General features: G+C 47.1%; 1 protein-coding gene across 6 annotated transcripts; it reads right to left on the reverse strand.

Annotated features, from left to right (window-relative positions):
• Positions 1 to 1,087: 1,087 nt before the first annotated feature.
• Positions 1,088 to 25,820, reverse strand: LOC310711079 (sialic acid-binding Ig-like lectin 5). Of its 6 annotated transcripts, XM_083512550.1 has the most exons (14): positions 25,784 to 25,816; positions 22,501 to 22,553; positions 17,487 to 17,570; positions 13,669 to 13,818; positions 11,875 to 12,288; positions 8,972 to 9,280; positions 8,809 to 8,850; positions 7,749 to 8,000; positions 5,396 to 5,461; positions 5,021 to 5,272; positions 4,010 to 4,318; positions 3,501 to 3,591; positions 2,645 to 2,783; positions 1,088 to 2,471 (listed from the first exon to the last, which is right to left on the reverse strand). In XM_083512550.1, the coding sequence occupies exons 4-14, from the start codon at positions 13,748 to 13,750 to the stop codon at positions 2,274 to 2,276; spliced, it is 2,154 nt and encodes a 717-aa protein (XP_083368676.1). In that variant the 5' UTR covers positions 13,751 to 13,818; positions 17,487 to 17,570; positions 22,501 to 22,553; positions 25,784 to 25,816; the 3' UTR covers positions 1,088 to 2,273. The 6 variants fall into 6 exon arrangements, with proteins under 6 accessions (XP_083368676.1, XP_083368673.1, XP_083368674.1 ...); XM_083512547.1 differs by lacking the exon at positions 22,501 to 22,553 and having other exon boundaries at positions 25,784 to 25,820; XM_083512548.1 differs by lacking the exons at positions 22,501 to 22,553; positions 25,784 to 25,816 and adding an exon at positions 18,043 to 18,162 and having other exon boundaries at positions 17,487 to 17,573.
• Between the last annotated feature and the right edge of the window lie 398 nt (positions 25,821 to 26,218).

Genomic DNA, 26,218 nt, shown 5'->3' on the forward strand with positions numbered 1-26,218 from the left:
ATAGTATAATGAACTCACAATCAGGATTTCAGCTATGAGAAACAGAAGTCATTAGATTATAATTTTGTGGGTATGATAAGATAGAAAATAGGGCACAGCACAAGGGGAGAAAAAACTCCATGGGAAAAGGGGTGGGAAGTTGACAAAAATAAGAGAAGAGACGAAATTTGTGCTATCTGTTGAAAATGTTGAAACTTATTAAAATATAATTGATTAAAATAAATCTGTACATCAGGGATGAGGAACCTTTGGCCCTCCAGATGTTGTTGGATGCAAGCTCTCATCACCTTTGATGGGACCCTGAATCCAGCAACATCTGTAAGTTGTTGAGTCATACTATTTTTTCCCCCTGCATCCGCTACTTGGTTGGAGGTTTTAGAGCCCTATGGTGTTGAATTGCACACCTGCAAGTCCAGACAATGCAACATGCTCCAAAATTGTTGTGTGTGCATCATGACAACCTGGGACCTGGTAAACCAAGGACTGTGGACAATGTTCTCTGTTCACTAGTGCAAGGAATCTTGTGCTAGCAGTGAGAGGGCAAGTTTTAATTTTGTGCAAGAGAGGAATATGGCAGAGAAGGGGCACTAATGTAAACTTGTTGTGCAACAGATCATACGATCTATTGCGTGGCAAAGTTACCAGCTTGAGCATTCTCTTCCACAATGATGCTCTGCTGGCACAAAATATTTTGCCAGTGGAACAAGCGCACCACTTTACCCTAGTACCATATCAGATGCAACCACCTCAAGTGTTTCCCCATATTATCCTTCTCTCCCCTTCCCCAGTGCATACCCATCACTCTGCTTTTGTGCACCCCATTTCTCACAGTCCTCAAAAAGAGTAGCCCCCAAAACTGCTTGCCTGAGAGATGGCAGAGGACAGAGTCAAAATGACAGTGTTATCTCTAAGGGGGTCACAGTAATGGCAGAAAAAGGTTAAGAAGCTTAATCTTTGCCAAGTTCTGTTTGAGGGGGCAGTCGGTACATTCAGGAAGAAATGTCACTGCAGCACTTAGAGAAGATAGGATGAGACAGGAAATGAAAGGTCGAGGGAGGGAAAGTCTATCTAAGGAGTTGCCGCCATAAAGAGAGCCTGAATCAGATTTATGATCCCCAACAGCTTGGGGAGGAAAACAACATACAGTATTCATAAATACAGAGACATGCGTGTATACCACATGTGTGAAAGATTTTTAATTTTTTTTAAAAAATTATTGAATACCAGCAAATGAACCTTGAGCTCTACAAGGGGGGAAATGCATATTCCAGAATCTACCAGAAGCATTCCGCCCCTCCAGCAAAAGAAACTGAGCCTGAGGCAAGCGTGTGAGAGAAAGGAACCAGTGGCAGACTCGGGCTTTCAAAAAAAAATTCAGCAGCGCTTTGTGTGGCAGTCTCCTATTTACCTAATGTTTCATGGCTACACGGGAAGAAATCTGCAAAATGCTTTGGGGGTATGGAAAGGCTATTGAGATGACCATCCTAAACAGAGAAAGGGCAGCTGTTGTACAGAAGCACAAAGCATATTAATTATTTCTCCTTATTAAGGCAGGATACAAGCACGTCAAATAAATAAATAAGAGCCACAGAGCAAAAAAGAGTTAGTGAGATGTACTGGAAATACTTTTTTTAAAAATAGAGCTGTACAACATAGGCTCCCCCCCCCCCTAACCTTTTCAAACAAAATCTTTAGAACAACTTTACCCAACTTGCTGCGCTCTAGATGTTTTGGACTACAAGTCCCAACATCCTTGACCATTGGCCATGTATCCTGGCAGATGATGTAAGCTGCAGTTTAAAACATCTAGAGGGTACCAGGTTGCTGAAGGCTGCTTTAGAAGATGGTGTGCTGTTTTTTCCTACTGAGCAGGGAACGTTCTGTGACACTACAACAGTCCAGCCAATCACTTTGAGGAGGGAAGATGTTCACAGACAAAAAGGCAGGTAGTTGATAGCAGATGATGTCTACCTCATTCAGAGTAAGTTGGTTAACTATGCCCACTGCCATTGCCTTCTTCTGGTTCCTCCTTCCTTGCGTAAAAACAAAGAAACAAGTCAAAAACACCAGATTTACTAAAATGGAAGACCCTTTCCATATCCGGCATATCTAATGCTTCTCCTGTCCAGACAATTTACTTGGTGGACACTAAATCCAGTTTGCTTATTCTTGAAGTCCAGCTCACTTTTCATACCCAGCTCCTCTTGTCAGTCAAATAACCCCTTTCCATCATGATGTGATTGTTCTCCTATTGGGAAACAAGGTGTGTGTTTTTATTCCCGTCTGATTTCTGAATATTCCACAGACTCCTCCACTTGAGGTGGAGGTCCCTTGCTTTTGAATGCCACAGTTGTGTAGTGAACCTCATCTGGTTCCTCAACGCTCGGACTGGGAGGTCTGGGGATCTGCCTGGGTTTCGGGGTCCTCTCTCCAGCTGCTTTAGGCGTGCCAACATGGGGTGATCTTTGACCCTGAAAGGGAAGAGAGATGTTGTGAAAAAGACCCCCCCTTTGCAACATACCTTTAAAGCACTTAAACATCTTGTGCACCTGCTCTCTGTGTTGAAGCACCCCCTCCCCCCCCAAAAAAAAACTTACCTCAGGAGGCCTAAGAGCAGAAGAGCAAAGCTACATTGGATGCATACCTGAGGTAAAAAGTTGCTATAGATCAGGCTGAGGTTGTTGGCTCTCTGCTGCCCACCATTGGCAGAGTTTACATAATTAGCAGAATCCATAGCTTCTGGGATGGCTGCCTTCGGAGTTGCTTTCCTCTTCTTATAAAACCTAAGATCAAAATGGCCAGAACATGGTAAGATTCTCATACACCCCTGTGATTAGAAGACCTGCATGCAGGTCTTTCTCTCTCTTCCTCTACAGCCCTCATCAAAACTCATATCTTGAAGCCAGTGCTGGTCCTACTCAGAGTAGACCTATTGAAAGTCAACCGATATGATCAACGTTGGTTCATTCATTTCAGTGGGTCCACTGAGTAGAACTTAGTTGGACACAACCTGATGGCTTTGGTTTCATTCTAGAAGAAGAAGAGTTTGGATTTGATATCCCGCCTTTCACTCCCTTTTAAGGAGTCTCAAAGCGGCTAACATTCTCCTTTCCCTTCCTCCCCCACAACAAACACTCTGTGAGGTGAGTGGGGCTGAGAGACTTCAAAGAAGTGTGACTGGCCCAAGGTCACCCAGCAGCTGCATGTGGAGGAGCGGAGACGCGAACCCGGTTCCCCAGATTACGAGACTACCGCTCTTAACCACTACACCACACTGGCTAAGTCATCTCCTGTCATCCGTCCCTACAATAACTTTGCATCTCCCATTCCTTCCCAAACTCTAACTAACTGAGCTGTCCAGGCTTGCTGTCCAGGCTTGACTTCTCAGGTTTGACAGAAGTTGCCTGCCAGAAGGTGGTTTCAATGGTCAGGCCAGCAGAACAGTGGCCTGTTGTTGAGAACCAGATGGAGGGAGGGAGATCAGAGAAGGATAAACTCACTTGATCAGGCCCAGGCAGAGCAGGAAGACAACCGCTGCCAGCAAAGCCCCACACAGCCCAGAGAGGAGCAGTGATGAATGGCTTCCTGCGCCTGCAATGATAAACCAAGATCTCAAAGAAAACTGGGATTGGAAATCATGAATCCTGGTCCCCATCCTCCTTCCTTCATTTCCCAAAAGCAGATGATGTTGATGATGATGATGATGATGATGATGATGACAATGATCATCATTTGCTGCTCATTTTATTTTTAAACATCTCCAGGTGGTTTAAACACAAACAGGTAAAATAAATGCAAAAATTAAGATGCTAGTTTTAATTGGCATCATTTTTCAGTAAGGGTGAAATGGGTAGAGACACCATTCTGGCAATCCCCTGCAGAAATAAATGAGGTTCACTTGTAATTAAATGTACTTTAGAATCAGGGTGCATGACTCCAACCTCTTTGGGGTTTTCCAATATCAGCAGGGCTGCAAAAGTCAGGATTTCTCAATCTGGTGGAGTCTCACCTGTTTTCAAGGAACCAAGGAGGAATTGCATGGTGTAGACTCCCAGAGAATTGTTCCCAAGACAGATGATGCTGAGGTCACCATCTGGGCCACCTGTCCAAATTAGGGAGCTGGTGACCTCATTCTTCTGGACTGACGAAGAGACTTTCAGGTCTGCCGTGCTGGTGTTCTCAGCTACAGTCATCCCGCCCACTTGCCAATGGATCTGAGGTCGAGGCTTGGAGTGCAGGGAACAGTTGCAGAGGATGTCATTGTCCTTACGCCAACAGGTAGTGTTTTTCTGGGGAGTTTTGCTGAGCTTGGGGGCATCTGCAGAGAACCAAGTAGCCAAGGTGAAGAACACATTCCGATCTAGCTAATGACTGCACCAGCTGCAATACCACAATTCATCCACTAGAGGCAGCCAGAAGCAGACACTGCTGCCACCCTAGTTCCCTACTCTGTTGAATAAGGTAAAATCCTGCTTCAGCTTGGTTCAGAAGGCAAGGAGTTTCTTTCCCCCTTGTGTCCAGTTTGAAAATAAAAACAGAATTTACAGGAATGCTTTGCAAGAACTTAAGAGCTGTGTCTCATAGCATTTTAGTGTTGGAGGGGATGCCAAGGGTCATCTAGTCCAACCCCCTGCAATGCAAGAATCTCAACTAAAACAGCCATGACAGATGGCCACCCAGCCTCCAAGGAAGGAGAATCCACCACAAACAATGTGGCCTGGGCTTTTCCAGTCACGGGGCAGCAACAATAGCAAAAGAGGCACTGAATGGGTTTCTTCTGCCCATTCTGCTAGTAGAACCCCTTAATGAAAAAGGGAGTTGGCCTCCCTAAATAGGAGCACTACTCTAGGCAGCTATTTGGGTGGGATATAAATCTCACTTGGTGTTTTCACACTGAACCTCAAATGCAGCCCAGCAGAGGACAAGGGGTGTCCTGTAGCATGGGGGATCAGCACCCTTAACATTTCCCCTGCAGCAGGGAGTCCCAGTGGTTGACCCAAACCCTGACTCCCTCACTCACATTCCACAAGGAGGTGGAGAAATCCCTCAGCAGAAGCTATGGCGTTCTGAGCCTGGCACCTGTAGTCACCCTGATCCTCTGCTTTCACATTGACCAGCTCCAACCAGTCATCTGGCAGCTTCTCCAAGGCCCTGCCTTCCTTGAACCAGCTCGTAGTGGCTGCAGGGTTGCTATCGGCCTTGCAGAGCAGCCGCAATAAGTTGCCTTCCTGAACCGTCAACTGGGAGCCACTGGCTACTTCCCTGGGGCAACCTGTAATCACAGGAAAGTGCCGTCATGTCTGGGAAACAGCAGCTGCCCCGCTGAAGCCAGCCTTATCCTCCAGAGGAGAAAGGATCCGTGCGCTGACTTTTGCACCCTAAAACTGTCTGGTACCTCGAGCTAGTGCTGGGTCCCTCCTGTGTGCATGGGTGACATTGAACGTCATTGTCCTTGGGCGATCTGGAACAGACATATCAATGTTGAATCAACAAGAGAAGAGCCTTTACATGGGTGAATGAGAGGCCCGTTGCTGTGCAAGAAAGGGCCTTCTGGTGGCACTGGGACCGGCTAGCTGGAAGGGAGGGAGACCACCAATGGCAAGCAGATCCAGAAGCAATGAGAGGTGGAGCCAGAGACAGGTAGAGCCAACTAAATCCAGCTATATTGCTATTCTCGTCTGCCCTGCTGAGCTCTAGAAGGGTAAAATGGAGACCAAGGAGGAGAAAGCTGGCAGCCCGGGACACCCCTTAGGCTGGTTGTAAGTAAGAAGGCAGCCAGTAGGGGCTGCCTAAGAGTGGACTGAGGTTGGTGGATCAGTGTCCCGTTCACCCCAACGGATCAACCTGTACTGTCCGCTGGAAAGGTAGGGTCAGCAATGACCGTCCAGGAAAGTGCCCTTCCCCTGCCCAGTGTACACAGAGCAGACAGAGCAAGATGAAAAAGCACCATATTTTGACACAAAAACACTGCCCTGTTGAGACTGCAATCTAGACTGCGTCTTTTACCTCCTATTCAGAGCCAGGTCTGCCCTCTATTGTCCATAATCTCAGTGGATTTGGGGTTGTATCCCAGTGCTAATCTGTCACAGAGTAGACTCATTGACATGAATTAACATGCCTAAAGTCCATTGATTTCAATGGATCTACTCGGAGTAAAAGGGACGCAGGTGGCGCTGTGGGTTAAACCACAGAGCCTAGGACTTGCCGATCAGAAGGTCGGCGGTTCGAATCCCTGCAACGGGGTGAGCTCCCGTTGCTTGGTCCCAGCTCCTGCCAACCTAGCAGTTTGAAAGCACGTCAAAGTGCAAGTAGATAAATAGGTACCGCTCCAGCGGGAAGGTAAACGGCGTTTCCGTGCGCTGCTCTGGTTCGCCAGAAGTGGCTTAGTCATGCTGGCCACATGACCCGGAAGCTGTACGCTGGCTCCCTCGGCCAATAAAGCGAGATGAGCACCGCAACCCCAGAGTCGGTCACGACTGGACCTAATGGTCAGGGGTCCCTTTACCTTTACCTTTACTCGGAGTAAAACTTAGCCAGTGACATTCTGCTTGTCAAATGTTTACTTTATTCTGTTCCTATTAGCGTCGTCATTGCTAATCAGATTATTGCATTTTTTGAAAAAGGAAACAGAGGGGAATAGAGAAAGAAGAAGGGCATAAATCCTTTTCTAAGCTACACACACACACACACAGAGAGAGAGAGAGAGAGAGAGAAAGAGTGGGGGGTTTTCTGGGGGGATGCAGGGGGATGCCATACCCCTAAACATTTTGTGAATCTAAGTTTGGCAGTATTTCAATATTAGTAGGGGAAAGAGAGTACCCCTAAAAATTAAAAAAGCACTGTATACACACACAAACACACCATGATGACCAGAAAATTGCTCATAAAAAAGACAATGCAGATTCTCAGTTTGCCAAATGAATATCAGAGTATTGGACTGTGCAACACCCCAACAGCTAAACACAAGGCCCACCTATGAGGCTATCACATGGTACCAAAGAAGGGGAAGAGAAATTACTTTGCAAAACGGCTTAGGTCCCCACAAGCAGCATCCTTATGGCATCCTTGTCATTGGATAAGCAAAGGAACTATGTTCTGCATCTCCAGGTAGCAAACAGTGAGACCATTGCCACCTGGGGATATTCCTTCATGAGATGCTCATTAGACAAAAAGGTCTTGAAGCAACAGAAGATGGGCAGTGGGAAAGGGACATCCAGCCAATCTCCTCCATTGTCCACACAGACCTTTTCTTCTGAAACATCAAAGCCACATCCTACATATCCTGCTTTATGGCAGGACAGATATGTGAACAGAAACTTCTAAGTTTGGCCTTTGCATTTAATATTAGAGAGCTGTCATTCTGATGAGAGGTTGCATAAATATGCCCTCTCCTGGTGAATGAAGATACTTCCACAAATTTCAGACAAGAGTTACTGGTATGTTCAGTGACTTGGAATTTGTGGTTTTGCCCCTGGGGCTGCATTTATGCATCCTGAAACTAACTTCTTAGAAAGCTTCTGCAAATATGTAAGCTCATCATGGGGTTCCTGAACTTGTGATGAAGCTGTCAAAAGCTGCATCTCACACTACTAGGCTGACACACTGCACAATGCAGCCACAGCTGTGTATATTTGCAGAGGTCCCCTTAGTGGAAGCATGCTGGTATTAGTTGCAGGTCAAGCCACTTAGCATACAATAGAGTTTCCCAGGTTAATGCCCCAAGGAACTTCCCGCTCCCCATCTCTTACATTGCACAATCACTGAAATATTCTTCCTGATTGAGCCGTGTAGATTCTCTGCCTGACATTGATACATCCCAGCATCCTCTGATTTAATGCTGGACAGTTGAAGAGTTTCTTTACTGCCCTGCATATGGTTGTTTAGGGTCTTGTTGTTCTTCAGCCATGTCACGGAGGGAATAGGTTTGCCTTGAGCTTCACAAAGCAGGCTGACGGTGTCACCTTCTCGGACCACCAGCTTTTCTTTCTGTGCGGAGAAATCTGTAAGAGAAATGCAATTGGATCACAATTGGTCCTGGGATGCCTGATGCTAAGGAATCCTCATTCAGTGTTGAGATGTTCCTGTGTATTTTGAAGAAGGATGGTTGGCACCAGGTCTGCAGAAGTGGGGATTCAAATCTTTACAATGATTATTAATTATAATGGGTTCAAGACAGCTTTGGGCCATAGTTTTGCAAAAAGAGAGATGATCCCCTCATTTCTCTGCAAGTTCAACTGGCAAGAGAATAATAATAATAATAATAATAATAATAATAATAATAATAATAATATCCACTGTTTTGCCTTCCACTGGGAAGACTTGGGCCCCTTTCTTTTCCTTCTCATTCCACTTTAATACACCACTTAATGCCAACATCGGATTCTAAATGGCTTACAAAGTACAAAAACCAGTTACACAAACATTAAAATATAAACACCCACAATTGAAATAGGCAATAAAACAGTCCTATTAAATAGAAAACCCACGGCAATTAAAAGAAGAGACCCAGGTCAAGAGCCTGAAGGGAGGGTGGGGAGTGAATTTTGGTTCGGGTGCAAAGATGTGTGCATGGCATGGCTGCTGGAAAGACCCACTGAGCCCAGCCCCTCCCTGTTACCATCCAGTTTGTCTTCAACTCCTCCCCCGCCCCAAACCACCATCCTGGGCTCTGCCCCAACTCCCAGCCATCTCTAAAACCCTTCCTCCTGCACAATCCCCACTCTGAGATCCCTGAGCAGCTATTGGCTGCCCAGCAGAGCTCAGTGAGGATGGGGATATGCAAAAACACTAAAGAGTTTTGTATCTCACCAGGGTGTCCAGGCCTTGTGATTCTGATGTCCTGAGGTGGGTCTGAAACATAAGAAAACAGTGAGGGGAGCATGAAAAGAGTAAATTAGCTTGCATGGGCTAGAAAGAACTGTTGGCCATTCATGGGAGGGGGGAGCAGTACTGAGCTATGGGAGCTACTCACAGACCACTTCAAGAGAGATTGTATTCTCAACTGTTCTCCTAACTGCGGGGTAATAGACATGGCAAGTGAGGGCTCTGCCTTGATCCTGCAAAGTGGGTGTGAAGGTGAAGCCAGAAGCAAAGGTCCAGCTCCCATTGCTGTGCTGATGGTTCTGTGCAGTTGCTGCTCCTGGCAAATTACTCCATGAGATCTGAGGCCGGCTCCATGATTTTTTCCATGGGCAGGTCCCTGGCGCCTGGCAGATGAGGGTGACGCTCTTCCCCAAAACCACCTCTGATAAGTTCAGGATTTTTGGCTTCTCTGCCAGCTCTGAGAAAACAAAAGTCCCCAGGATGGGATCAGAAGAAAATTCACAGACTAAAGTAACTAGGGAACAGGACACAGGAGTCCTGAATTATGGATGGTCACCAGCACTACTTTACCCCCCACTTTGTGGCAAATCCTGCCATTCTTTCGTTTGTCCTTTAACAATAACTTTGTGTCTCTCCCTTAGTAGACTGATTCCCCATGCAATGGTCTGCTTTCTCTACCAATTTTGGTCAATGTTTCTGCCCACTGTGGACTCAGCCTGGAGAGAGAGAAATCTTGATGGCTGCCTCTATGCTGCTGAACATGATCCTGAAATTGGAGGATGAAGCCAGATGTGATTTGGGAGACAAGGAAGAAAAGAGGGGGGAAATGACACCTTTAATGCGGCAGCCACAGGAGGGATCTGTCTTTCATCAAAAGAGGAGCGCAGGCTGAGAAGGGGTCACTTAACCCTTGAACTATTTTTTCTGAAGCAAATGGCCACCCACCCAAATTGCTCACTTGCATACAGGGGAATAGGAAGCAGGTCTGCATATCTTTTGCCGTGGGGTGAGGAGCTTGGAGAGGGCAATTTCTAGGGGCTCAGCTATACTGTTGCAAATAAAATGTTTCAAGTGTGTTGCAAAGTGCAATATACAAATGTGACACTAAAAAATAATAATTCCTCAGCGTTTTTTTATATGTGTGTAGATTCCACCTAGGAGACATGGAACAAATCCAGAACTCCCCTGGCCACACTCCCCACCCCCTCCACGCACACACCTTCTTCCTGGAATGGGTTGTTGAACTGTGCCTGGATGGAAAGAGGTGGATGACCATGTAGAAACAGCTGACATTTACCTGAATGCCATGTAGCCGACACAAGCCTGGCTTGCATATCACCTTAACCCTAGATGAACTATTGTTTGAAGGTGAATGCACACTGTGCTGGTGCAGGGGACCCAAATCAAAGGTGTTTTGCTTCTGCCATGTTGCCAAGAGCTAAGCCATGGCTTGGCAGAATGTTAATCTAAACCAGTGGTTCCCAATTAACTAATTACTAAGGACCCCCTATTTTCCAAAAGCCAAGCCACAGTCCCCCTACTTTTGAACATTTTGATAACTCTATGGTAGTTACTTCTGCAAAGCAATTTTTTGAACAAAATGTGGGGTAGCCTTTAATAAGCAAAGCATTTTAGGTGTACTAAAAAAACAAACAGACTAGGGCTGAGAGATATCTGGTATTCAACATTGTGATATATCAGCAGCTAAACATCACCATGTTCTGATATATCACAATGTCTGAAATTGGAGATTGGGCATGGGGATGAGGGAAAGAGCAGCCACAGAGATTGGATGGCTGGGGGGAGGAGAGGAAGTGGAGTCACCCCAACTGCATGGTTTGAGGGGGTGGGGATGCATCAAGCCAAAATCAGGGGGGCAGCCAGTGAAGAAGCACATCCACTGTGGCTGCTGCTTTCCTGCTGACTAAAAAAAGCTGCTCCGAGACAGTGCTAAAACAGACCATAAAATTTGTGAATTACCATGCAAAAATGACAAAAAAATGAGTTGGGGGAAAGGCAAGGGATGGGGCTGCAGAGGCCCTGTGTGTATTCTGCAGACCCCCAGGGGTCCATGGACTCCTAACTGGGAACCACTGATCTAAACTCAGGTTCAAGATTTGTTTCTCTCCAAAAGAAACCATGAGCTGTAGCATAGGCTTGCTTTTTAGCTAACTGCTCATGGTTTGTTTGTGGCTCAGACATTAAGCTGAGGCTTAATCTCCTGTAAAACCACCTGCCCCACACCAGCAAGGGGAAGGTTCTCCACCTCCATACTTAGCCAAATCAAGGCTTAGCTCTGTGCAGAACAGCAGCAGGAGAAACAGGGGAGAAGCAAAGTGCCCCTAATTTTATCCCTGCCCCTCAACCCACTGTGCACTCACCTTAAAACCAGTCAGCTATGGGAAAGTGACCTGAGTTTGAGGCCTGGACAAAGATAAGAGGCACACCTGTTGCTCTGCCCACATCTGCTAGAGGCTCCGTCCATGTGTGCCTCTGGCCCTGCCCACCACTTGCATGTGGCCCCTGGAATGAGGCCCATGAACGAAAGAAATGTCCCCCACCCAAAGCACCCTCTGGTCCTAGAATTCAGGGTGCAGTGGATTAGGACGATGTTCCAGATCTGCACTGAGGCTGATTTCAAAGGTGGCAAGAGAATACCTCTCTGCTTCTCCTGCCATTGAGGAAGCTGTGGAGAGATGCTGGGGGAAGGAGAAGAAGCAGGTGATGGGATGCAGCTGGAAGTGAAGGTGAAAATGCCTCCAGTTTCCTGTTTCTCCAGACTGTCAGCATAGAATCCATGAGAGAGTTCTTCCCTCTAGTGAGCTGTGTAAAGTATTCAGACATTTGGAGATGCAAATGATCTAATTTTGACGTTACAACAATGGAGAGGAACAGGAAGCATGGAGCACTTGTACCTCCTGTCCCTTTCACATCAGCATAATGTCCAGAGGTCTAGGCATATTTGTAGGCAGAGCCTTTCCCCCCTTTACAGCATGAAAGAGCACAAAACAGGGAATGAGGGAGCAAATAAAGAAGTAGGAAACCTCTTACCTGTCACAGAAACACGTGGTAAAATAAAAGAAACACGATAGCTGAATTTTAAGGTTCCTTTCTCAATTCGAAAATAGTACTGCCCTTCATCCTCAAACTTAACATCATTGATGCTAAAGGAACAGTCACCTTCTGATGGATTTCTAGTCAACTGGAAACGATTCCCAGCAAATGAGGCAATGCTTTGATCCTTGTCACTACTGGCAACAACACTACCAACATTTGAGTGCCATTTGTTGTGAATATAGGACCTAGCACCATCGTCCTTAATCCAGTAGACATATAATTCCTCAGGATACCGATCCTCAGAAGTGGGATAAGTGAAGTTGCAGGGAATGTGAACACAGAGACCTCTCTGCACGGTGACAGCCTCTAGCGCTTTAAGATCAAATCCTGGGAATTGACTCTGCAGACCTGCCAAAGGAAAGAAGGAAGGTGTTCACTGGTTTGTGGGCTTAGTGAAGACCAGTTTTGCAGCTGACCCTCTTGCCAGCATACTGTACACCTTGAGAAGAACATTCTGCACAGTCAACAGCACCAAAACATCAAGGGTTGTCTGGAGCAGCGGCACCTGGGGATTGTGGTGGGTCTCCAGTCCCAGGACTTCCCAACCACCCACCACAGTAGCAGGACCTCAGGGGGAAGCGTTTCCTGGGCCAGGGCAAGAAGGAGGAGGACATTCAGGTGTGAGTGTCTAGCAGCTGCCACACGCACTCTCAGTCAGAAGGAGGAAGGTGCTCTCAAGCCCCCTGACCAAGGACCCTGAACCCAGGGATATTCCGGTGCTCCTTAGGCCTCATGCTGGAGCTCTTCCTGCCATTTCTACTCAGGACTCATCATTTCTAAGTTTTCAAATTCTTCACTCTTAAAATAAACCATGAAGTGAGCAAAACCTAGGAGGTACATAAGAAGCAGGGCTGGCCGCAAGAGGTGGCATGGTTGGGTGTCTGTCAAGAGCCCTTATCCCAGTAGGGACTCAATGATAAGAACCCTCTGGAGCTCCTGCAGTGAGGAGGGAGACTCTGTGAGGAAGGGGCATGCGTGGAGGGTGTCTTGATCAAGGACCACCCAAAACCTGGACCTGATCAGAAGCTGCCTTATGCTGAGACCATCCACTGGTCCATCTAGATTTACTCTGATGGGTCATGCCTTTCCAGTGTCCCAGACAGAAACCTCTCCCAGTTTGTGGAGATAAAAAAATTCCTTCCAGTAGCACCTTAAAGACCAACTAAGTTAGTTCTTGGTATGAGCTTTCGTGTGCATGCACACTTCTTCAGATACTTCTTCAGTTTTCTTCTTCAGATTCTTCTTCAGTTTGTGGAGATGCTTGGGTTTAACTTGGGGTTGTTGTTTTTTGCAATTCTTCATTCAATCATTCCCCACCTTTTTCCTGACAGGGACTCATGTTGGCATAGAGATAAAAATAAGAACAGCTAAAAACATTTTTAAAAACCCAATAATTAAAAACAATTAAACATTAAAGCTATATACACACAAACACACACTTTAAAATATACAGATGCTACAATAAAAACAGCACGGCACCAGCCCTTTCATCACAAGTAGTCAGTTTCCAAACTCAGCCTTGGTCCTTCCCTCTTGGAAAGTAAGACTCAGAGGAACACATTTTCTCATTCTGTACACCAAGGGTGGAGAAAATGTGTGCCTTCTAAAGTTGAGGGACTCCAGCTCCCATCTTCCTTGAGCTGAGCTGGCTGGGGCTGATAACATCTAGAGTCTAACAATATCTGGAAAGGCTGAAGGTTCCCCAGTGTTGTCATGAACCAGATCTACCTTTGCAGAGAAAGGCAAGGATCAACAATGTCACCGTCGCCATCGATGAGGCTGGGTTCTTCATCCCCCAGGGAAGGTTCATGAGTTGTATTGTCCTTCTGCCTCTTGGTATCTTTTTTGAACTGGGGGCTTCTTTCTGAGGATGGAGCTCTGGGGCAAAGAAAGAAGAGAAGAGAAGCATGAGGCACTAAGTGAGCAGCGCTGGCTGAAGCAGGGAAGATACTCAGAACCCATAGTTTCAGAAAGAATCAAAATGTGGAAGCAGCATTAGCCACAAAGTCTCTCATTCCAACGCCACAGTCTAGCATGAGCTCAGACGCCAGGCTCGCAAGGGCCACCAGCCCCAGCCTCAGTTTCCCCATTTCTAACATTCCCAGCATGCTTGCGCTCCTGTCTCGGTGACAGCTACGCTGGTCATGTCCACAGAATGCAAAATGGCAGGATTCCCCAAGGATGTGCTCTGTGGGGAGCTGGCATCAGGCACCAGGCCCAGTGGCGGACCAGCTGATTCTCTGATCCTGCCCTCTACTAGCATATGAGCTCAGGAAGCTTTTTCATGAGGGGGTGTGGGACAGCTGAGGGAGTCTCTGTACTGACACACACACACACACACACACACACACACACACACTGAGTGGAGCCAGTCACTTTGCACAGGCACCAGTGGAGTCAAATACATGAGGTAGCTCACACCCTGATGAGAAGGCTGCTGTGGAATCCAAGCTGAAGAGCCAAGTGCAGCTGCTTGTTTGTGTTTTTTGGACAACAATGAGTGAGGAAGAAGGAGAAGACTGAAGAGGAAGAAGGACACAATCGCCCCCCTCCCGGGTGATCCAGGGCTACCCTGACCAGCTCTGGACCAATTCTAGATTGACCCAGAAAAGCTTGATTCCGTTTGGGATCCAGAAGCTATTCAGTCAGGATGCACAGTTTCAATGTCAACGAACATTTTATTTTTATTTTTTTTTGAAAATAATATTTATTACTTTTCCAACAATTTAAACACTACAAAGGAAAAAAAGGAGGGAAAAAAGAACAATACAATACAATACAAAAACACTACATAACACTAACACATTAAACTAACAAAACAAAAACCGTTTAAAACACATCAAACAATTTCAGTATCTTATCTTTCATTCACTTATTTCAACGACCTCCTCACACCTCCCTTTTTGTATTCCCCTTCTGTTAATTGTTTCAGCAATTCCTTTCCATCTTCCTCTGTTTTCTATCCTATAATTATCTTAACACATTCTAACCTTATTTTTTCCTTTAATGCTCTATTAATCTAGTTATACTTAATTCCTTATAACATTTCTACTAAAGCCATATAACTTCATTCCAACATTTTTCTAACATTCATTAATTTTACAGTATTTCTGTAAATAGTCTTTAAACTTTTTCCAGTCTTCTTCCACCGACTCTTCTCCCTGGTCTCAGATTCTGCCAGTCATTTCCACCAGTTCTATATAGTCCATCAACTTCATCTGGCATTCTTCCCGGGTGGGTAAATCTTGTGTCTTCCATTGGTGGTGGTGGTGACACGTTCACTGGGAGATCCAATCCAAAGGATAATGCTGATATATCCAATATTCCCCTATTTGGTGATCTTCTATCCGATGCTCTTTGCTCTAGTCCTCTATCTAATGATCTTCTATCCGATGCTCTTGGCTCTTTTCCAAGTCCCTTCTGCAGATCTTCTTCGTATTTATACAAAAACTTTACTTTATCTTCTACTGATCTTATTTTTATTTTCCTTCCTTTGAAACTGAAGGATAGACCTTGGGGAAACTCCCACCTAAAGATGATTTTATTCCTTCTCAGCAGGGCAACAATATCTCCATAGTTAGACCTAAGATCCAAAAGTTATTTCGGGACGTCTTTAAAAATTTCCACTCTTGACTGTTGTACTTCTAGGTTCTTCTGATAGTGCCAACCCAAAATTCTATCTCTCTCTTCTTTAGTTCGAAGGGTGATCAAGCAGTCTCTTATGCTATTCTTCTCTTTTTTCCCTCCTCTTCCACGTCTGAAGGCCCTCACAATTCTAAACTCTTCTTGACCCAAGTCCAAGTCCCAAAAGTCAGCAAATTCCTGTGTGAGAAAGTCTGTCAAGCTTTCCTTCTCCAATTCAGGTAGGGCTCTGATCCTCAGATTCGTCTGTTTTTCTTTAAGTTCAATCATAGCAAGCGTCAACTTATGTTCATCAAGTTGCCTCTGTAGGGCTGGGACTCTCTCTCTCTCCAGTTGTGTTACTTTACATTCAGCAGCAACGGCTTTCTCCCTGGCTTCCACCGCAGTCTGCGGTATCAAAGTAGATTCCTGTATCAATTTCTGGATGGTTTCTGTATTGGTATTCACCTTTTGTCCCAGATTATTTATACTTTCTGTATTTAAGTCAATTTTAATAGTTGCAGCATCCACTTTTGCATTTGTCGCATCCACTTTCGCATTCCACTTTCGTCAACGAACATTTTAAACATACACATCTCTAGTGTGGTGTAGTGGTTAAGAGCGATAGACTCGTAATCTGGGGAACCGGGTTTGCATCTCCGCTCCTCCACATGCAGCTGCTGGGTGACCTTGGGCCAGTCACACTTCTCTGAAGTCTCTCAGCCCCACTCACTTCACAGAGTGTTTGTTGTGGGGGAGGAAGGGAAAGGAGAACGTTAGCCGCTTTGAGACTCCTTCGGGTAGTGATAAAGCGGGATATCAAATCCAAACTCTTCTTCTTCTTCTAGACATATTCAAAGAGCTCATATTTAACTAATCTCTTCATCCAATGGCCAAATGACATGTGATCCAGGAGATCTCTGTTTCAAAACAGTCGATAGGGTCCCCTGAAATAGATGGGGACCCCAGCATCATCAAGGAAAGGCAGCTGTCTCTGTCCATGTTACTTCCCTCTGTCTCCCTCCATGTTGTTCCTCATTCCTCATCTCTGGTTGCTGATCTCTGGTTGCTATTTGTCGCCCTTGTGAGGCAAATAGCAGCTTGAAGGGGAGGATAAGCCCTCAATGATGTGGAAATGTGGAGAACTAAAGACTGGGGAAACGAGACACTGAGAGAAACCAGGGGGAGTGCTCCAGCAGCGAACTTGAAAGCAAAGACCTGAGCCTAGAAACACAGTGCAAATGCTAGTCCGGATGAGCTCTTTGTTGTGTGTTGTTGCACCTGCATAATAAATGCAAGAAACAGGAGAACGACCCGTCCCAGGACCCTCCTACTCTTGGCTGTGTTTTGTTCTGCAATAGTCGCCCTGGGGGAAAACAGCCTCTTTTGCTCCTTTCACTGAGATTGGGAGAGAAAGAGAGAGAAAAAAGCCTTCTTCAAAACCAGGGCAAGCCCAAGACATTTTGGTGCTTGAGGTGGAGCAGGAAATGGCGCGCGCGCGCACACACACATGCATAGTACCAAAAGCAAAGCAAGTTATTTTGACACAACACCTTAAATGAGCTTTCCGCCTGAAGCAGCTCCCTCACCCTGCCCAATAGTAGGGTTGGCTCTGCTCACCAACCCTCAAAAGAACCTCCCAAACATCTGCTTACTAAACCTCTTCTTGTGAACCTTTACCGCTTTGGGTGGGGTTCAAAGTAAAGACAACTAAGACATTTTGGACGGTGTATGCACCATGCCTTTAAAACACATCTTAAGCACATTTTCTGCCCCAAGGAATGGTAGCTTGCCTCTTACAATTCAGAGCAGCTTTTTTAAAAAAAAAGGACCATTCACAGTATTTGAGGGGGCGGGGGGATGTGCTTTAAATGTATGGTGTTACACACTACAATTCCCTGTCCAGACCCAGAATTTCTCCTGACCTGTCCGTTTCGACTTGCAGCGAGAGATGCACCTCCTGGTTGCCTCTGTCTTTCCGCCTGTGGTCCTGACCCTCGATGAGAATTCTGCTAAACACAGAAGGGGAAATAATAGACAGGAACCAGAAAAGCAGAAGTCTCTGCAAAACGTCTTTTGCAAGCAGGAGGAGGAGGTGGGGGAAGATGGCTTTCTCTGGCATTTCCCCCTTCTATCATATATGAAATCTCAAGATATCACAACTGAAGCTTGACATTAGCTTCACTCTGGGTAGATAAAATATAGTAGAACCCATTGTGGTGTATTGGTTAGGAAAGAGGTCAGTAAACTTTTTCAGCAGGGAGCCAGTACTCTGTCCCTTAGACCTTGTGGGGGGCCTTACTATATTTTGAAAAAAGAAGAAGAATGAATTCCTGCACCCCACAAATAACCCTGAGGTGCATTCTAAATAAAAGGACACATTCTACTCATGTAAAAACATGCTGATTCCTGGACTGTCCACAGGCCAGATTTAGAAGGCGATTGGGACCAGGTCTGGCCCCCGGGCCTTAGTTTGCCTACCCATGGTTAGGATGTTGGTTCAAATCTCCTGTTCAGCCATGATGTTTGCTGGTTGTTCTCAGGCCAGTCTTTCTACCTAACCCACAGCGGAGAGTTGTTGTGAGGATAAAATAGGTCAGAGCAGAGAAACATGTTTGCCAGCCTTAAACTCTTTGCGGAGGGAGGATTGGAATATTAATGTAATAAGCTGGGGGGGCGGGATTTAAAGAAAAGGAAATTCAATGCAGTAACCCTGGCCACTTTCACTAATGCTCTTCCCTCTGAATTTCGGGCATTGTCAAATCCTGGTTCTCCTGACCCTTTAAAAAGGTTTGCTCACACATACACACACACACACTGCAAAAGTGCCATGCCTGGGAAATTCCAGCCACTAGCCATCTCAGTTGGCTCAGAGGCATCTAGCCGTAAAAAAACCCCGAGCACAAGCTGCAAGAAGAAGAAGAGGAGTTTGGATTTGATATCCCGCTTTATCACTACCCTAAGGAGTCCCAAAGTGGCTCACAATCTCCTTTCCCTTCCTCCCCCCACAACAAACACTCTGTGAGGTGAGTGGGGCTGAGAGACTTCAGAGAAGTGTGACTAGCCCAAGATGCAAATTGCCACATGCTAATATGTGCCATAGGCTTGTGCCCCAGGCAGCAAGTAGCTGGAAGCAGGGGGTGGGAATAAATGGACAGCTCTCCCTCATAACACCATTATTCAGGAACACCCAATGCAGCCGAATGTTGGAAGATTCAGGGCAGATAAAAGAATGTGGTGCATAAGGAACTATGGAACGCACTCCCACAGGAAGGAACCCTGTCTGCTAGCATAGATGGCTTTAAAAGAGAATTAGACAAATTCACAGAGGAGAGGGCTGTCAAAGGCTACTAGCCACAATGGGAGATATTCAGTTGCCACTGCCAAAGGCATCATGCCTCTGAATCCAAGTTGCTGAGAACCACAGCTTAAATGGGCATCTAAGTTCCCTACCTTTACCATCAGAATTAAATCCACCATGGATTAGTCCAGTGGGTTGCTAGCTGCAACCACCTCCTGAATTTAGAGCACCAGAACTCTACGGTATGCTAATTTGGGGGGGGGCAGCAGCCAAAGAGGCAGTGCCTCCGTGGGCTCCCCGGCACCACCACCACAGTCTCCCCTGCCTGGGTTGCATGGTGGCAGCTTCCAGCGAGATCTTGCCAAAAGCTGGCACTGCTTCTGGAACCATTTCTGCACCAGCAGCAGAGGCGGTGAGGTGCCCAAGGGGAGATGCCACCTGTGCCCAAGGCAGCTACCTGTCCCCACCTTATGGGTGGGCTGGCCCAGGAGGAGGGGAGATGTAACTGGGAGTGGGAGGGAAAGAGGGGGCAGGATAGTCCAAATGCCATTTCGAAGCAGGCAAGAAAAAACATTCCATCCCACTTGCCTTGGTTGTGGAAAAGAAACAGCATAGAAGGATTTTGGCATACTACACTTGTGAAGAAGAAGAAGAAGAAGAAGAAGAAGAAGAAGAAGAAGAAGAAGAGGAGGAGGAGGAGGAGGAGGAGGAGGAGGAGGAGGAGGAGGAGGAGGAGTTTGGATTTGACATCACTACCCTAAGGAGTCTCAAAGTGGCTTACGTTCTCCTTTCCCTTCCTCCCCCACAACAAACACTCTGTGAGGTGAGTGGGGCTGAGAGAAGTGTGCCTAGCCCAAGGTCACCCAGCAGCTGCATGTGGAGGAGCGGAGACGTGAACCCAGTTCATCAGATTACAAGTCTGCCACTCTTAACCACTACACCACACTGGCTCTCTTGTGGTTCTTGGGAACCATAGCTCTGTGCAGAGAATTGCATGGCTGTGGTGCAGTTGCTTATCTCCACACACCCAGCCTAGGAAACTGCAGTCACCTGGTTTCTTCGAGGAAACCAGGGCGGTTAGAACAATTTTAAACTGATAGCATAGATGTGCCCCCAGGCATGCGTTAAAGGCAAAGATGAAAGTGGGAAATTCAGTTTTGAGGCAATGGCGCAACGTGTCTGCACGCAGATTGGACTTTCCTTGGTGAAAGGATGGTGTGACCATTGAGGAAGGCTGGTGACTGGATGGAAATTGCAAGATAGGCATGCAAATCCTGTCTCAAATCTGGTTTCATAATGCAGCTCTTGCTGCTTCAAAATGCCTCTGACAAAGCTCAGAACAAAGGCCACCAGGCCTGGCTCAGCAAGCCCACGAGAGAGAGCCCTGCGTCCAAATACTGGAGGTGGTCTAATTGGATCCACCTGCGGTCCCCTGCTTGAGACAGCAGGGTGGGCAACTGTGGGGAAAGCAGTGAGGTGACCCTTGAGATTTCTACACAGGGATAAAGAGAAGCCATGACTCATCCAATGTTGACCAACTTTCCGGTCATGTGCCGTGGTCCACCAATGGGTCAGGTCAGCACCTACTTTACAGAGGACAGCCCACTCTTTGAAGGGCGGTCTGGTCCAAGTCTGATTTAAAGGTAATGCATAAGGAGCTGAGATTTAAGAAGGGCATGTATAAGAAATGGAAGAAAGGGGGAATCACGAAGGAAGAGTATACTGAAGCAGCCAACAGCTGCAGGGAGGTCAGGAGGGGAAAAGTCCAGAATGAGGCCAGGCTTGCAAGAGAGGTTAAAAATAGTATTAAAAGGTTTATTTGGCTATGTTCGAAGAAAGAGGAAGAACAAGCAAATTAGTAGATCCTCAATGTGGAGAAGACAGAGAAATGCTGCTGGGCGACAGAGGAAACTGCTCAACACCTACCGTATTTTTTGCTCTATAAGACTCACTTTTTCCTTCCTAAAAAGTAAGGGGAAATGTGTGTGCGTCTTATGGAGCAAATTCAGGCTGTGCAGCTATCCCAGAAGCCAGAACAGCAAGAGGGATTGCTGCTTTCACTGCGTAGCTATCCTTGTTGCTGTTCTGGCTTCTGAGATTCAGAATATATTTTTTCTTGTTTTCCTCCTCCAAAAACTAGGTGTGTCTTGTGGTCTGGTGCGTCTTATAGAGCGAAAAACACGGTACTTTGCATCTGCCTTCCAGACCCTCCAAATGTCCCTATTTTCCAAGGACGTCCCTGATTTAGAGAAGTCATCCTGGTTTCTGATTTGATCCCGGAATGTCCCGCTTTTCCTTAGAATGTCCCTATTTTCATTGGAGAAATGTTGGAGGGCATGGAGTTATCTAACCCCCGAGCTGTTTGAAGGCAATCCTGTATAAGGAAGTTTGTTTTAACGTTTAAGTGGTTTTATTATGTTTTTATATGTGTTGGAAGCTGCCCAGAGTGGCCGGGGCAACCTAGTAAGATGTGTGGGGTATAAATAGTAAAATTTTCCTTATGGAATGGGATGTCCCTGTTTTCATCAGAGAAATGTTGGAGGGTTAGCAGTACCCAACCTGGCAATAACAGCATAAACAATGCAAGGAAGGAGCTGCAGCCCAAGATAGGAAAGGGGGTAGTAAGTGAACACTGAGCTATTTTAAAAGAATTCAAATCTCCAGGGCCTGATGAGCTGCACCCAAGGGAACCAAAGCAGCTTGTGGGTATATTCTCAGAGCCTCTGTCTATAATCTTTGAGAATTCTTAGAGAACAAGTGAGGTCCCTGCAGACTGGAGGCAGGCAAATGTTGTCCTCATCGTCAAAAAAGGGGGAAAAGAAGACAGGTAACTATCAACCTGCCAGCTTGATGTCAATACCTGAAAAGATCCAAGAACAGATAATTAAATGGTCAGTCTGTGAACGCTGAGAAAAATACGTTGTGATTACTAAGACCCAGCATGCGTCTGAGGCCTCTTAGGCCCAGGATGACAACTGTCTGCCGCCAGCTTCACACGATGGGGACAGCCTAACTGCCAAGTTCATGCCTGCTAATTTTTCATTCCAATCCATATGATGTCCAGGAGTGGGGACCAATCAGACGTTTGCAGGGTGTCACCTTCTACACGGGACGTGGGTGGCACTGTGAGTTAAACCACAGAGCCTAGGGCTTGCCGATCAGAAGGTCGGTGGTTCGAATCCCCACGACGGGGTGAGCTCCCATTGCTCAGTCCCTGCTCCATCCAACCTAGCAGTTTGAAAGCACGTCAAAGTGCAAGTAGATAAATAGGTACCGTTCCAGCAGGAAGGTAAACGGTGTTTCCGTGCGCTGCTCTGGTTCACCAGAAGTGGCTTAGTCATGCTGGCCACATGACTCGGAAGCTGTATGCTGGCTCCCTCAGCCAATAAAGCGAGATGAGCGCCTCAACCCCAGAGTCGGTCACGACTGAACCTAATGGTCTCTTTACCTTTACCTTTACCTTTACCTTTACCAATACCTTCTACACATGACTCAGCATATTCCTTACCATCACTTCTGACTTGGATGGATTAAGGAATTCCCCCACCCATCCCTGCTGGCCCATCTTAAACCTGACCTTCACTGAACGGTCGCAGAACAGCGCTTTTCTTCTGGAAAAAAACAGTACTGGTACTCACCATGAAGATGTTACGGTCAGTGCCACATTTTTAACCAGTGGAGGTTTTTTTTTCTAGGAAAAAAAAAGGTGTCAGTACTGAGTACAGCCAGAGACATAGGCGCCGACTCCATGGGGCCTGAGGGGGCCCGAGCCCCCTCAAAAATTCGTTTGGGGGGGCTCAGCCCCCCCAATAATCTCGGGCGGCGGTGGGCGCGTCCGCGCCTTTTATAGGGCGCCCGGCGCGCACCAGCTCGATAACGGGCACCGGCGCGGCGGGGGGCGCCAGGCCGGGGGAGGGGGGCGGCCGGCCTGTCTCCTTGGCAACCCCATTGAGCAGCGCCGGCTCCCCCGGGAGGGCCATCCCCCCGCGCCGCCGATCGCCAACACCGCCGACGCTGTGGCTGCCCGAGCCCGACCCGGAGCCCGAGCCTGAGCCCGAGCCCAAGCCCGTCAGTCAGTCAGTCAGGAAGGAAGGAGAAATGAGGAGGGAGACGAGGGAGGAAAATTGCGCGCAGGGTGAAGAAAGGAGAAGGGCGAACGAGACGAGCTTCCAACCCAAAAAAGGGCTGGAAGACTGGGAGGATGAAGGATCGGGAAAGAAAGCGACGCCTTCCCCGCCCGCGACGTCGCCCGCTTGTCATTGGCAGCGCAGCGGGCGCCCAGAGGGGCTGGGCACCGGCGCAGGGCCGCTCCGCAGCTGCGGAGGACAGCTGCGCGGCTAGCAAGGTGCGCTGCGTAGAGCACGGCCCTTGTGTGGCCCGGTGGCCAGGCAAGCTCGGGCGGGGACCCCCATGCGAATCTAAGACGGGAGAAGAGGGCAGAGCAAAGGGGGTCCCTTCCCCAACCTCCGGCTCTGAGACTTCCCTGCGCCCCAGAAAAGCGAAAGGATTTTCTCTTCTTCTTTTTTTTATAAATATTTTATTAAGTTTTCAAATACAAAGTTAGAAACATACACTGAAGAAAAAAGTAAAAGAACAAGAAAAAGAAAAAAAGAAAAAGAAGAAAAGAAAACCAACCATTCAACACATTTTTTATATAACTAACTGGACTTCCTCGCATCTCCCTTACCCTGCATTCTTTATAATAAAGATATCAGCAAATTATTACCTTGTTTCGTACCTTATTTTGTACTTTTCAAATACTATACCTCTAAATTTAACATACTTTTCATCAGTTACTTATATCTTAAATTAAACATAGTACCTTAGATTTTGACCTTTTCTTACTTAAAATATAATTTCCTGTTTCCCAAATCTAATTGCTGAAGCTATAGTTTCCGAATCGTGTAAATTTTTAACATTCATACAACTTATATTGTTTTTGTAAATAGTCCTTAAATTTTTTCCAGTCCTCTTCCGTTGTTTCTTCTCCCAAATCTCGGATTCTGCCAGTCATTTCAGCCAGTTCCATGTAGTCCATCAATTGCGTCTGCCACTCTTCCAGTGTGGGCAAATCTTGTGTCTTCCAATATTTTGCGATAAGTATTCTTGATGCTGTAGTTGCATACATAAAGAAAGTTCTATCCTTCTTTAACACTTTCTGGCCAACAATGCCCAAGAGGAAGGCCTCTGGTTTCTTGGGAAAGGTATACTTAAATACCTTTTTTAACTCATTATAGATCATTTCCCAGAAGGCCTTCACTTTTGGACAAGTCCACCAGAGGTGAAAGAATGTCCCTTCAGCCTCCTTACATTTCCAACATTTATTATCAGACAGGTGATATATTTTTGCAAGCTTGACTGGGGTCATGTACCACCTATAAATCATTTTCATAATATTTTCCTTCAAGGCATTACATGCCGTGAATTTCATTCCGGTGGTCCATAACCTTTCCCAGTCCTCAAACATGATGTTATACCCAATATCCTGAGCCCATTTTATCATGGCTCCATCCTCTTGCAGAAAACTCTTTGCCTGCCCTGCCCATATCTCGTTTTTGCTTTTTAATTCCACACACGCACCCTTCGGACTTCGTGGCAATCGGGCGCGCGGGTGCGTTTCCTAAGAGAGTGGGGACCCCCGCCTCCTCCCCACCTGCTCCCTCGCCAGCCAGCCAGCCGCGCGCCCTAGCCGTAGAGCCCCGGCCGTCCCCGTCGTGCAATCGGCTGAATCTCCCTTCAGCAGGCCGTGCTCACAACTCGGCCCAGGGACCCCCCAGCAGCGGATCTCCGGTCAGCTGAAGAATCCGGCAACAAGCCCCCTCCTCCCCAATCGCTCCGCCGAAATACACTCCAAAACCCCCCAGATAGGCCGCCGGCCGCCAAGTCTAGTGGCGCCCTGAGCGAGGGTCTCTCCCCAACACCGCCACCTCGAACTGCGTTCTCCCGGCTACCCGAGCGAACCAGCAGCAGGACCCCGGTATGGGCCCCCCCCCAATATTTTTTATAAGTCGGCGCCCCTGGCCAGAGAAAAAGAACTGCCAGAGCAGAATTCAAAAGTGCCACAACTAAAACAGGCATGAGGCATATTGGCATCATGAAGCAAAACCACGAAACTAACCGATAAAGACAGTATCAAAACAGCAGCCAAGAACAGCAATGCAACAGGCAAGAAAATGCCCACACAACCAATGGTCTGGGTGAAGGTGACATATCTGCTTCTTCAGATATGTGGGGCTGAAATTTGGATGGGTTGAAAAAGATGGGGTTGGGCAGACCATGACATCCCTAACTCTGAATGCAAACGAGAGAGGAGACCCTGCTGCTCCTTCACCTGCCCAAATCCCCTTCCAGTCGAGGTAGGAATTTGGGGTGGCACCATTGCACCTTGTAGTCTGCTCTGCCAATTGTTACCCAGTTATAAAAATATAATAAAACACCCAAGGTTCAGAACTTCCCCATGCAGGGCTGCCTTCAGGGGTCTTCTAAAAGTTGCATAGTTATTTATCTCATTGACATCTGGTGGGAGGGCGTTCCACAGGGCAGGCAGTGGTTAGAGCGCCGGATTATTAGGAACCAGTGGCGTGGCGTGGGGGGTGCAGGGGGGGCCGGCTGCACCGGGCACAACATCTGGGGGTTAGGGTTAGGGGCGCAAATCCATGGGGTAGGGGGTGCAAATTACTTGCCTTGCCCCGGGTGCTGACAACCCACGCTACGCCACTGTTAGGAACCCAGGAAACAGGGGTTCAAGTCCCCACTCAGCCACAAAGCTCACTGGGGGACAGTGCTCAGGCGCTGCCTCTCAACCTCATCTCCCTCTCAGGGTTGTTGAGGGGATGAAAAGGGGAGGGGGGAACCATGTATGCCATCTTGAGCTCCTTGGAGGAAAAGGTGAGCTGTAAATGAAACAAACAAACCACTTACCTGGACAGCTTGAACATTCCAGGGGCATCTGCTTGCAAGGGACAAGAGAGAGAGACTCCAGTAGGCTTATGACGCTCTTTCTGACAGTAATCTCTTTTGCTTGGTTCAGTTCCTGTTTTATTTGCAAATTGAGCACAGGGCAAAGTTCCTTACAGAGAAAGGTGTTTTGTTTTGCCTTCCGTTTTAAAAACTGCACCAGTTTCACTGAAAGCAAGGAGCGTGACCTTGAAACCCACCTGCCCGTTGCAAACCTGAGGTCCGGCTGGCATGAACTTTCTTCGTGCTCAGCCCCCAGCTCAGCAGGTCCTGCTGGTAGGAGCCCCCAGGCGCGATAACAATTGATTTCCAGGCATCCCCAAACACGGCCCTCCAGATGTTTTGAGACTACAACTCCCATCATCCCTAGCTAACAGGACCAGTGCCCAGGGATAGTGG

Source organism: Podarcis liolepis (genome assembly GCF_965112155.1).
Source record: "Podarcis liolepis genome assembly, chromosome: 7".
Classification (NCBI taxonomy): Eukaryota; Metazoa; Chordata; class Lepidosauria; order Squamata; family Lacertidae; genus Podarcis; species Podarcis liolepis.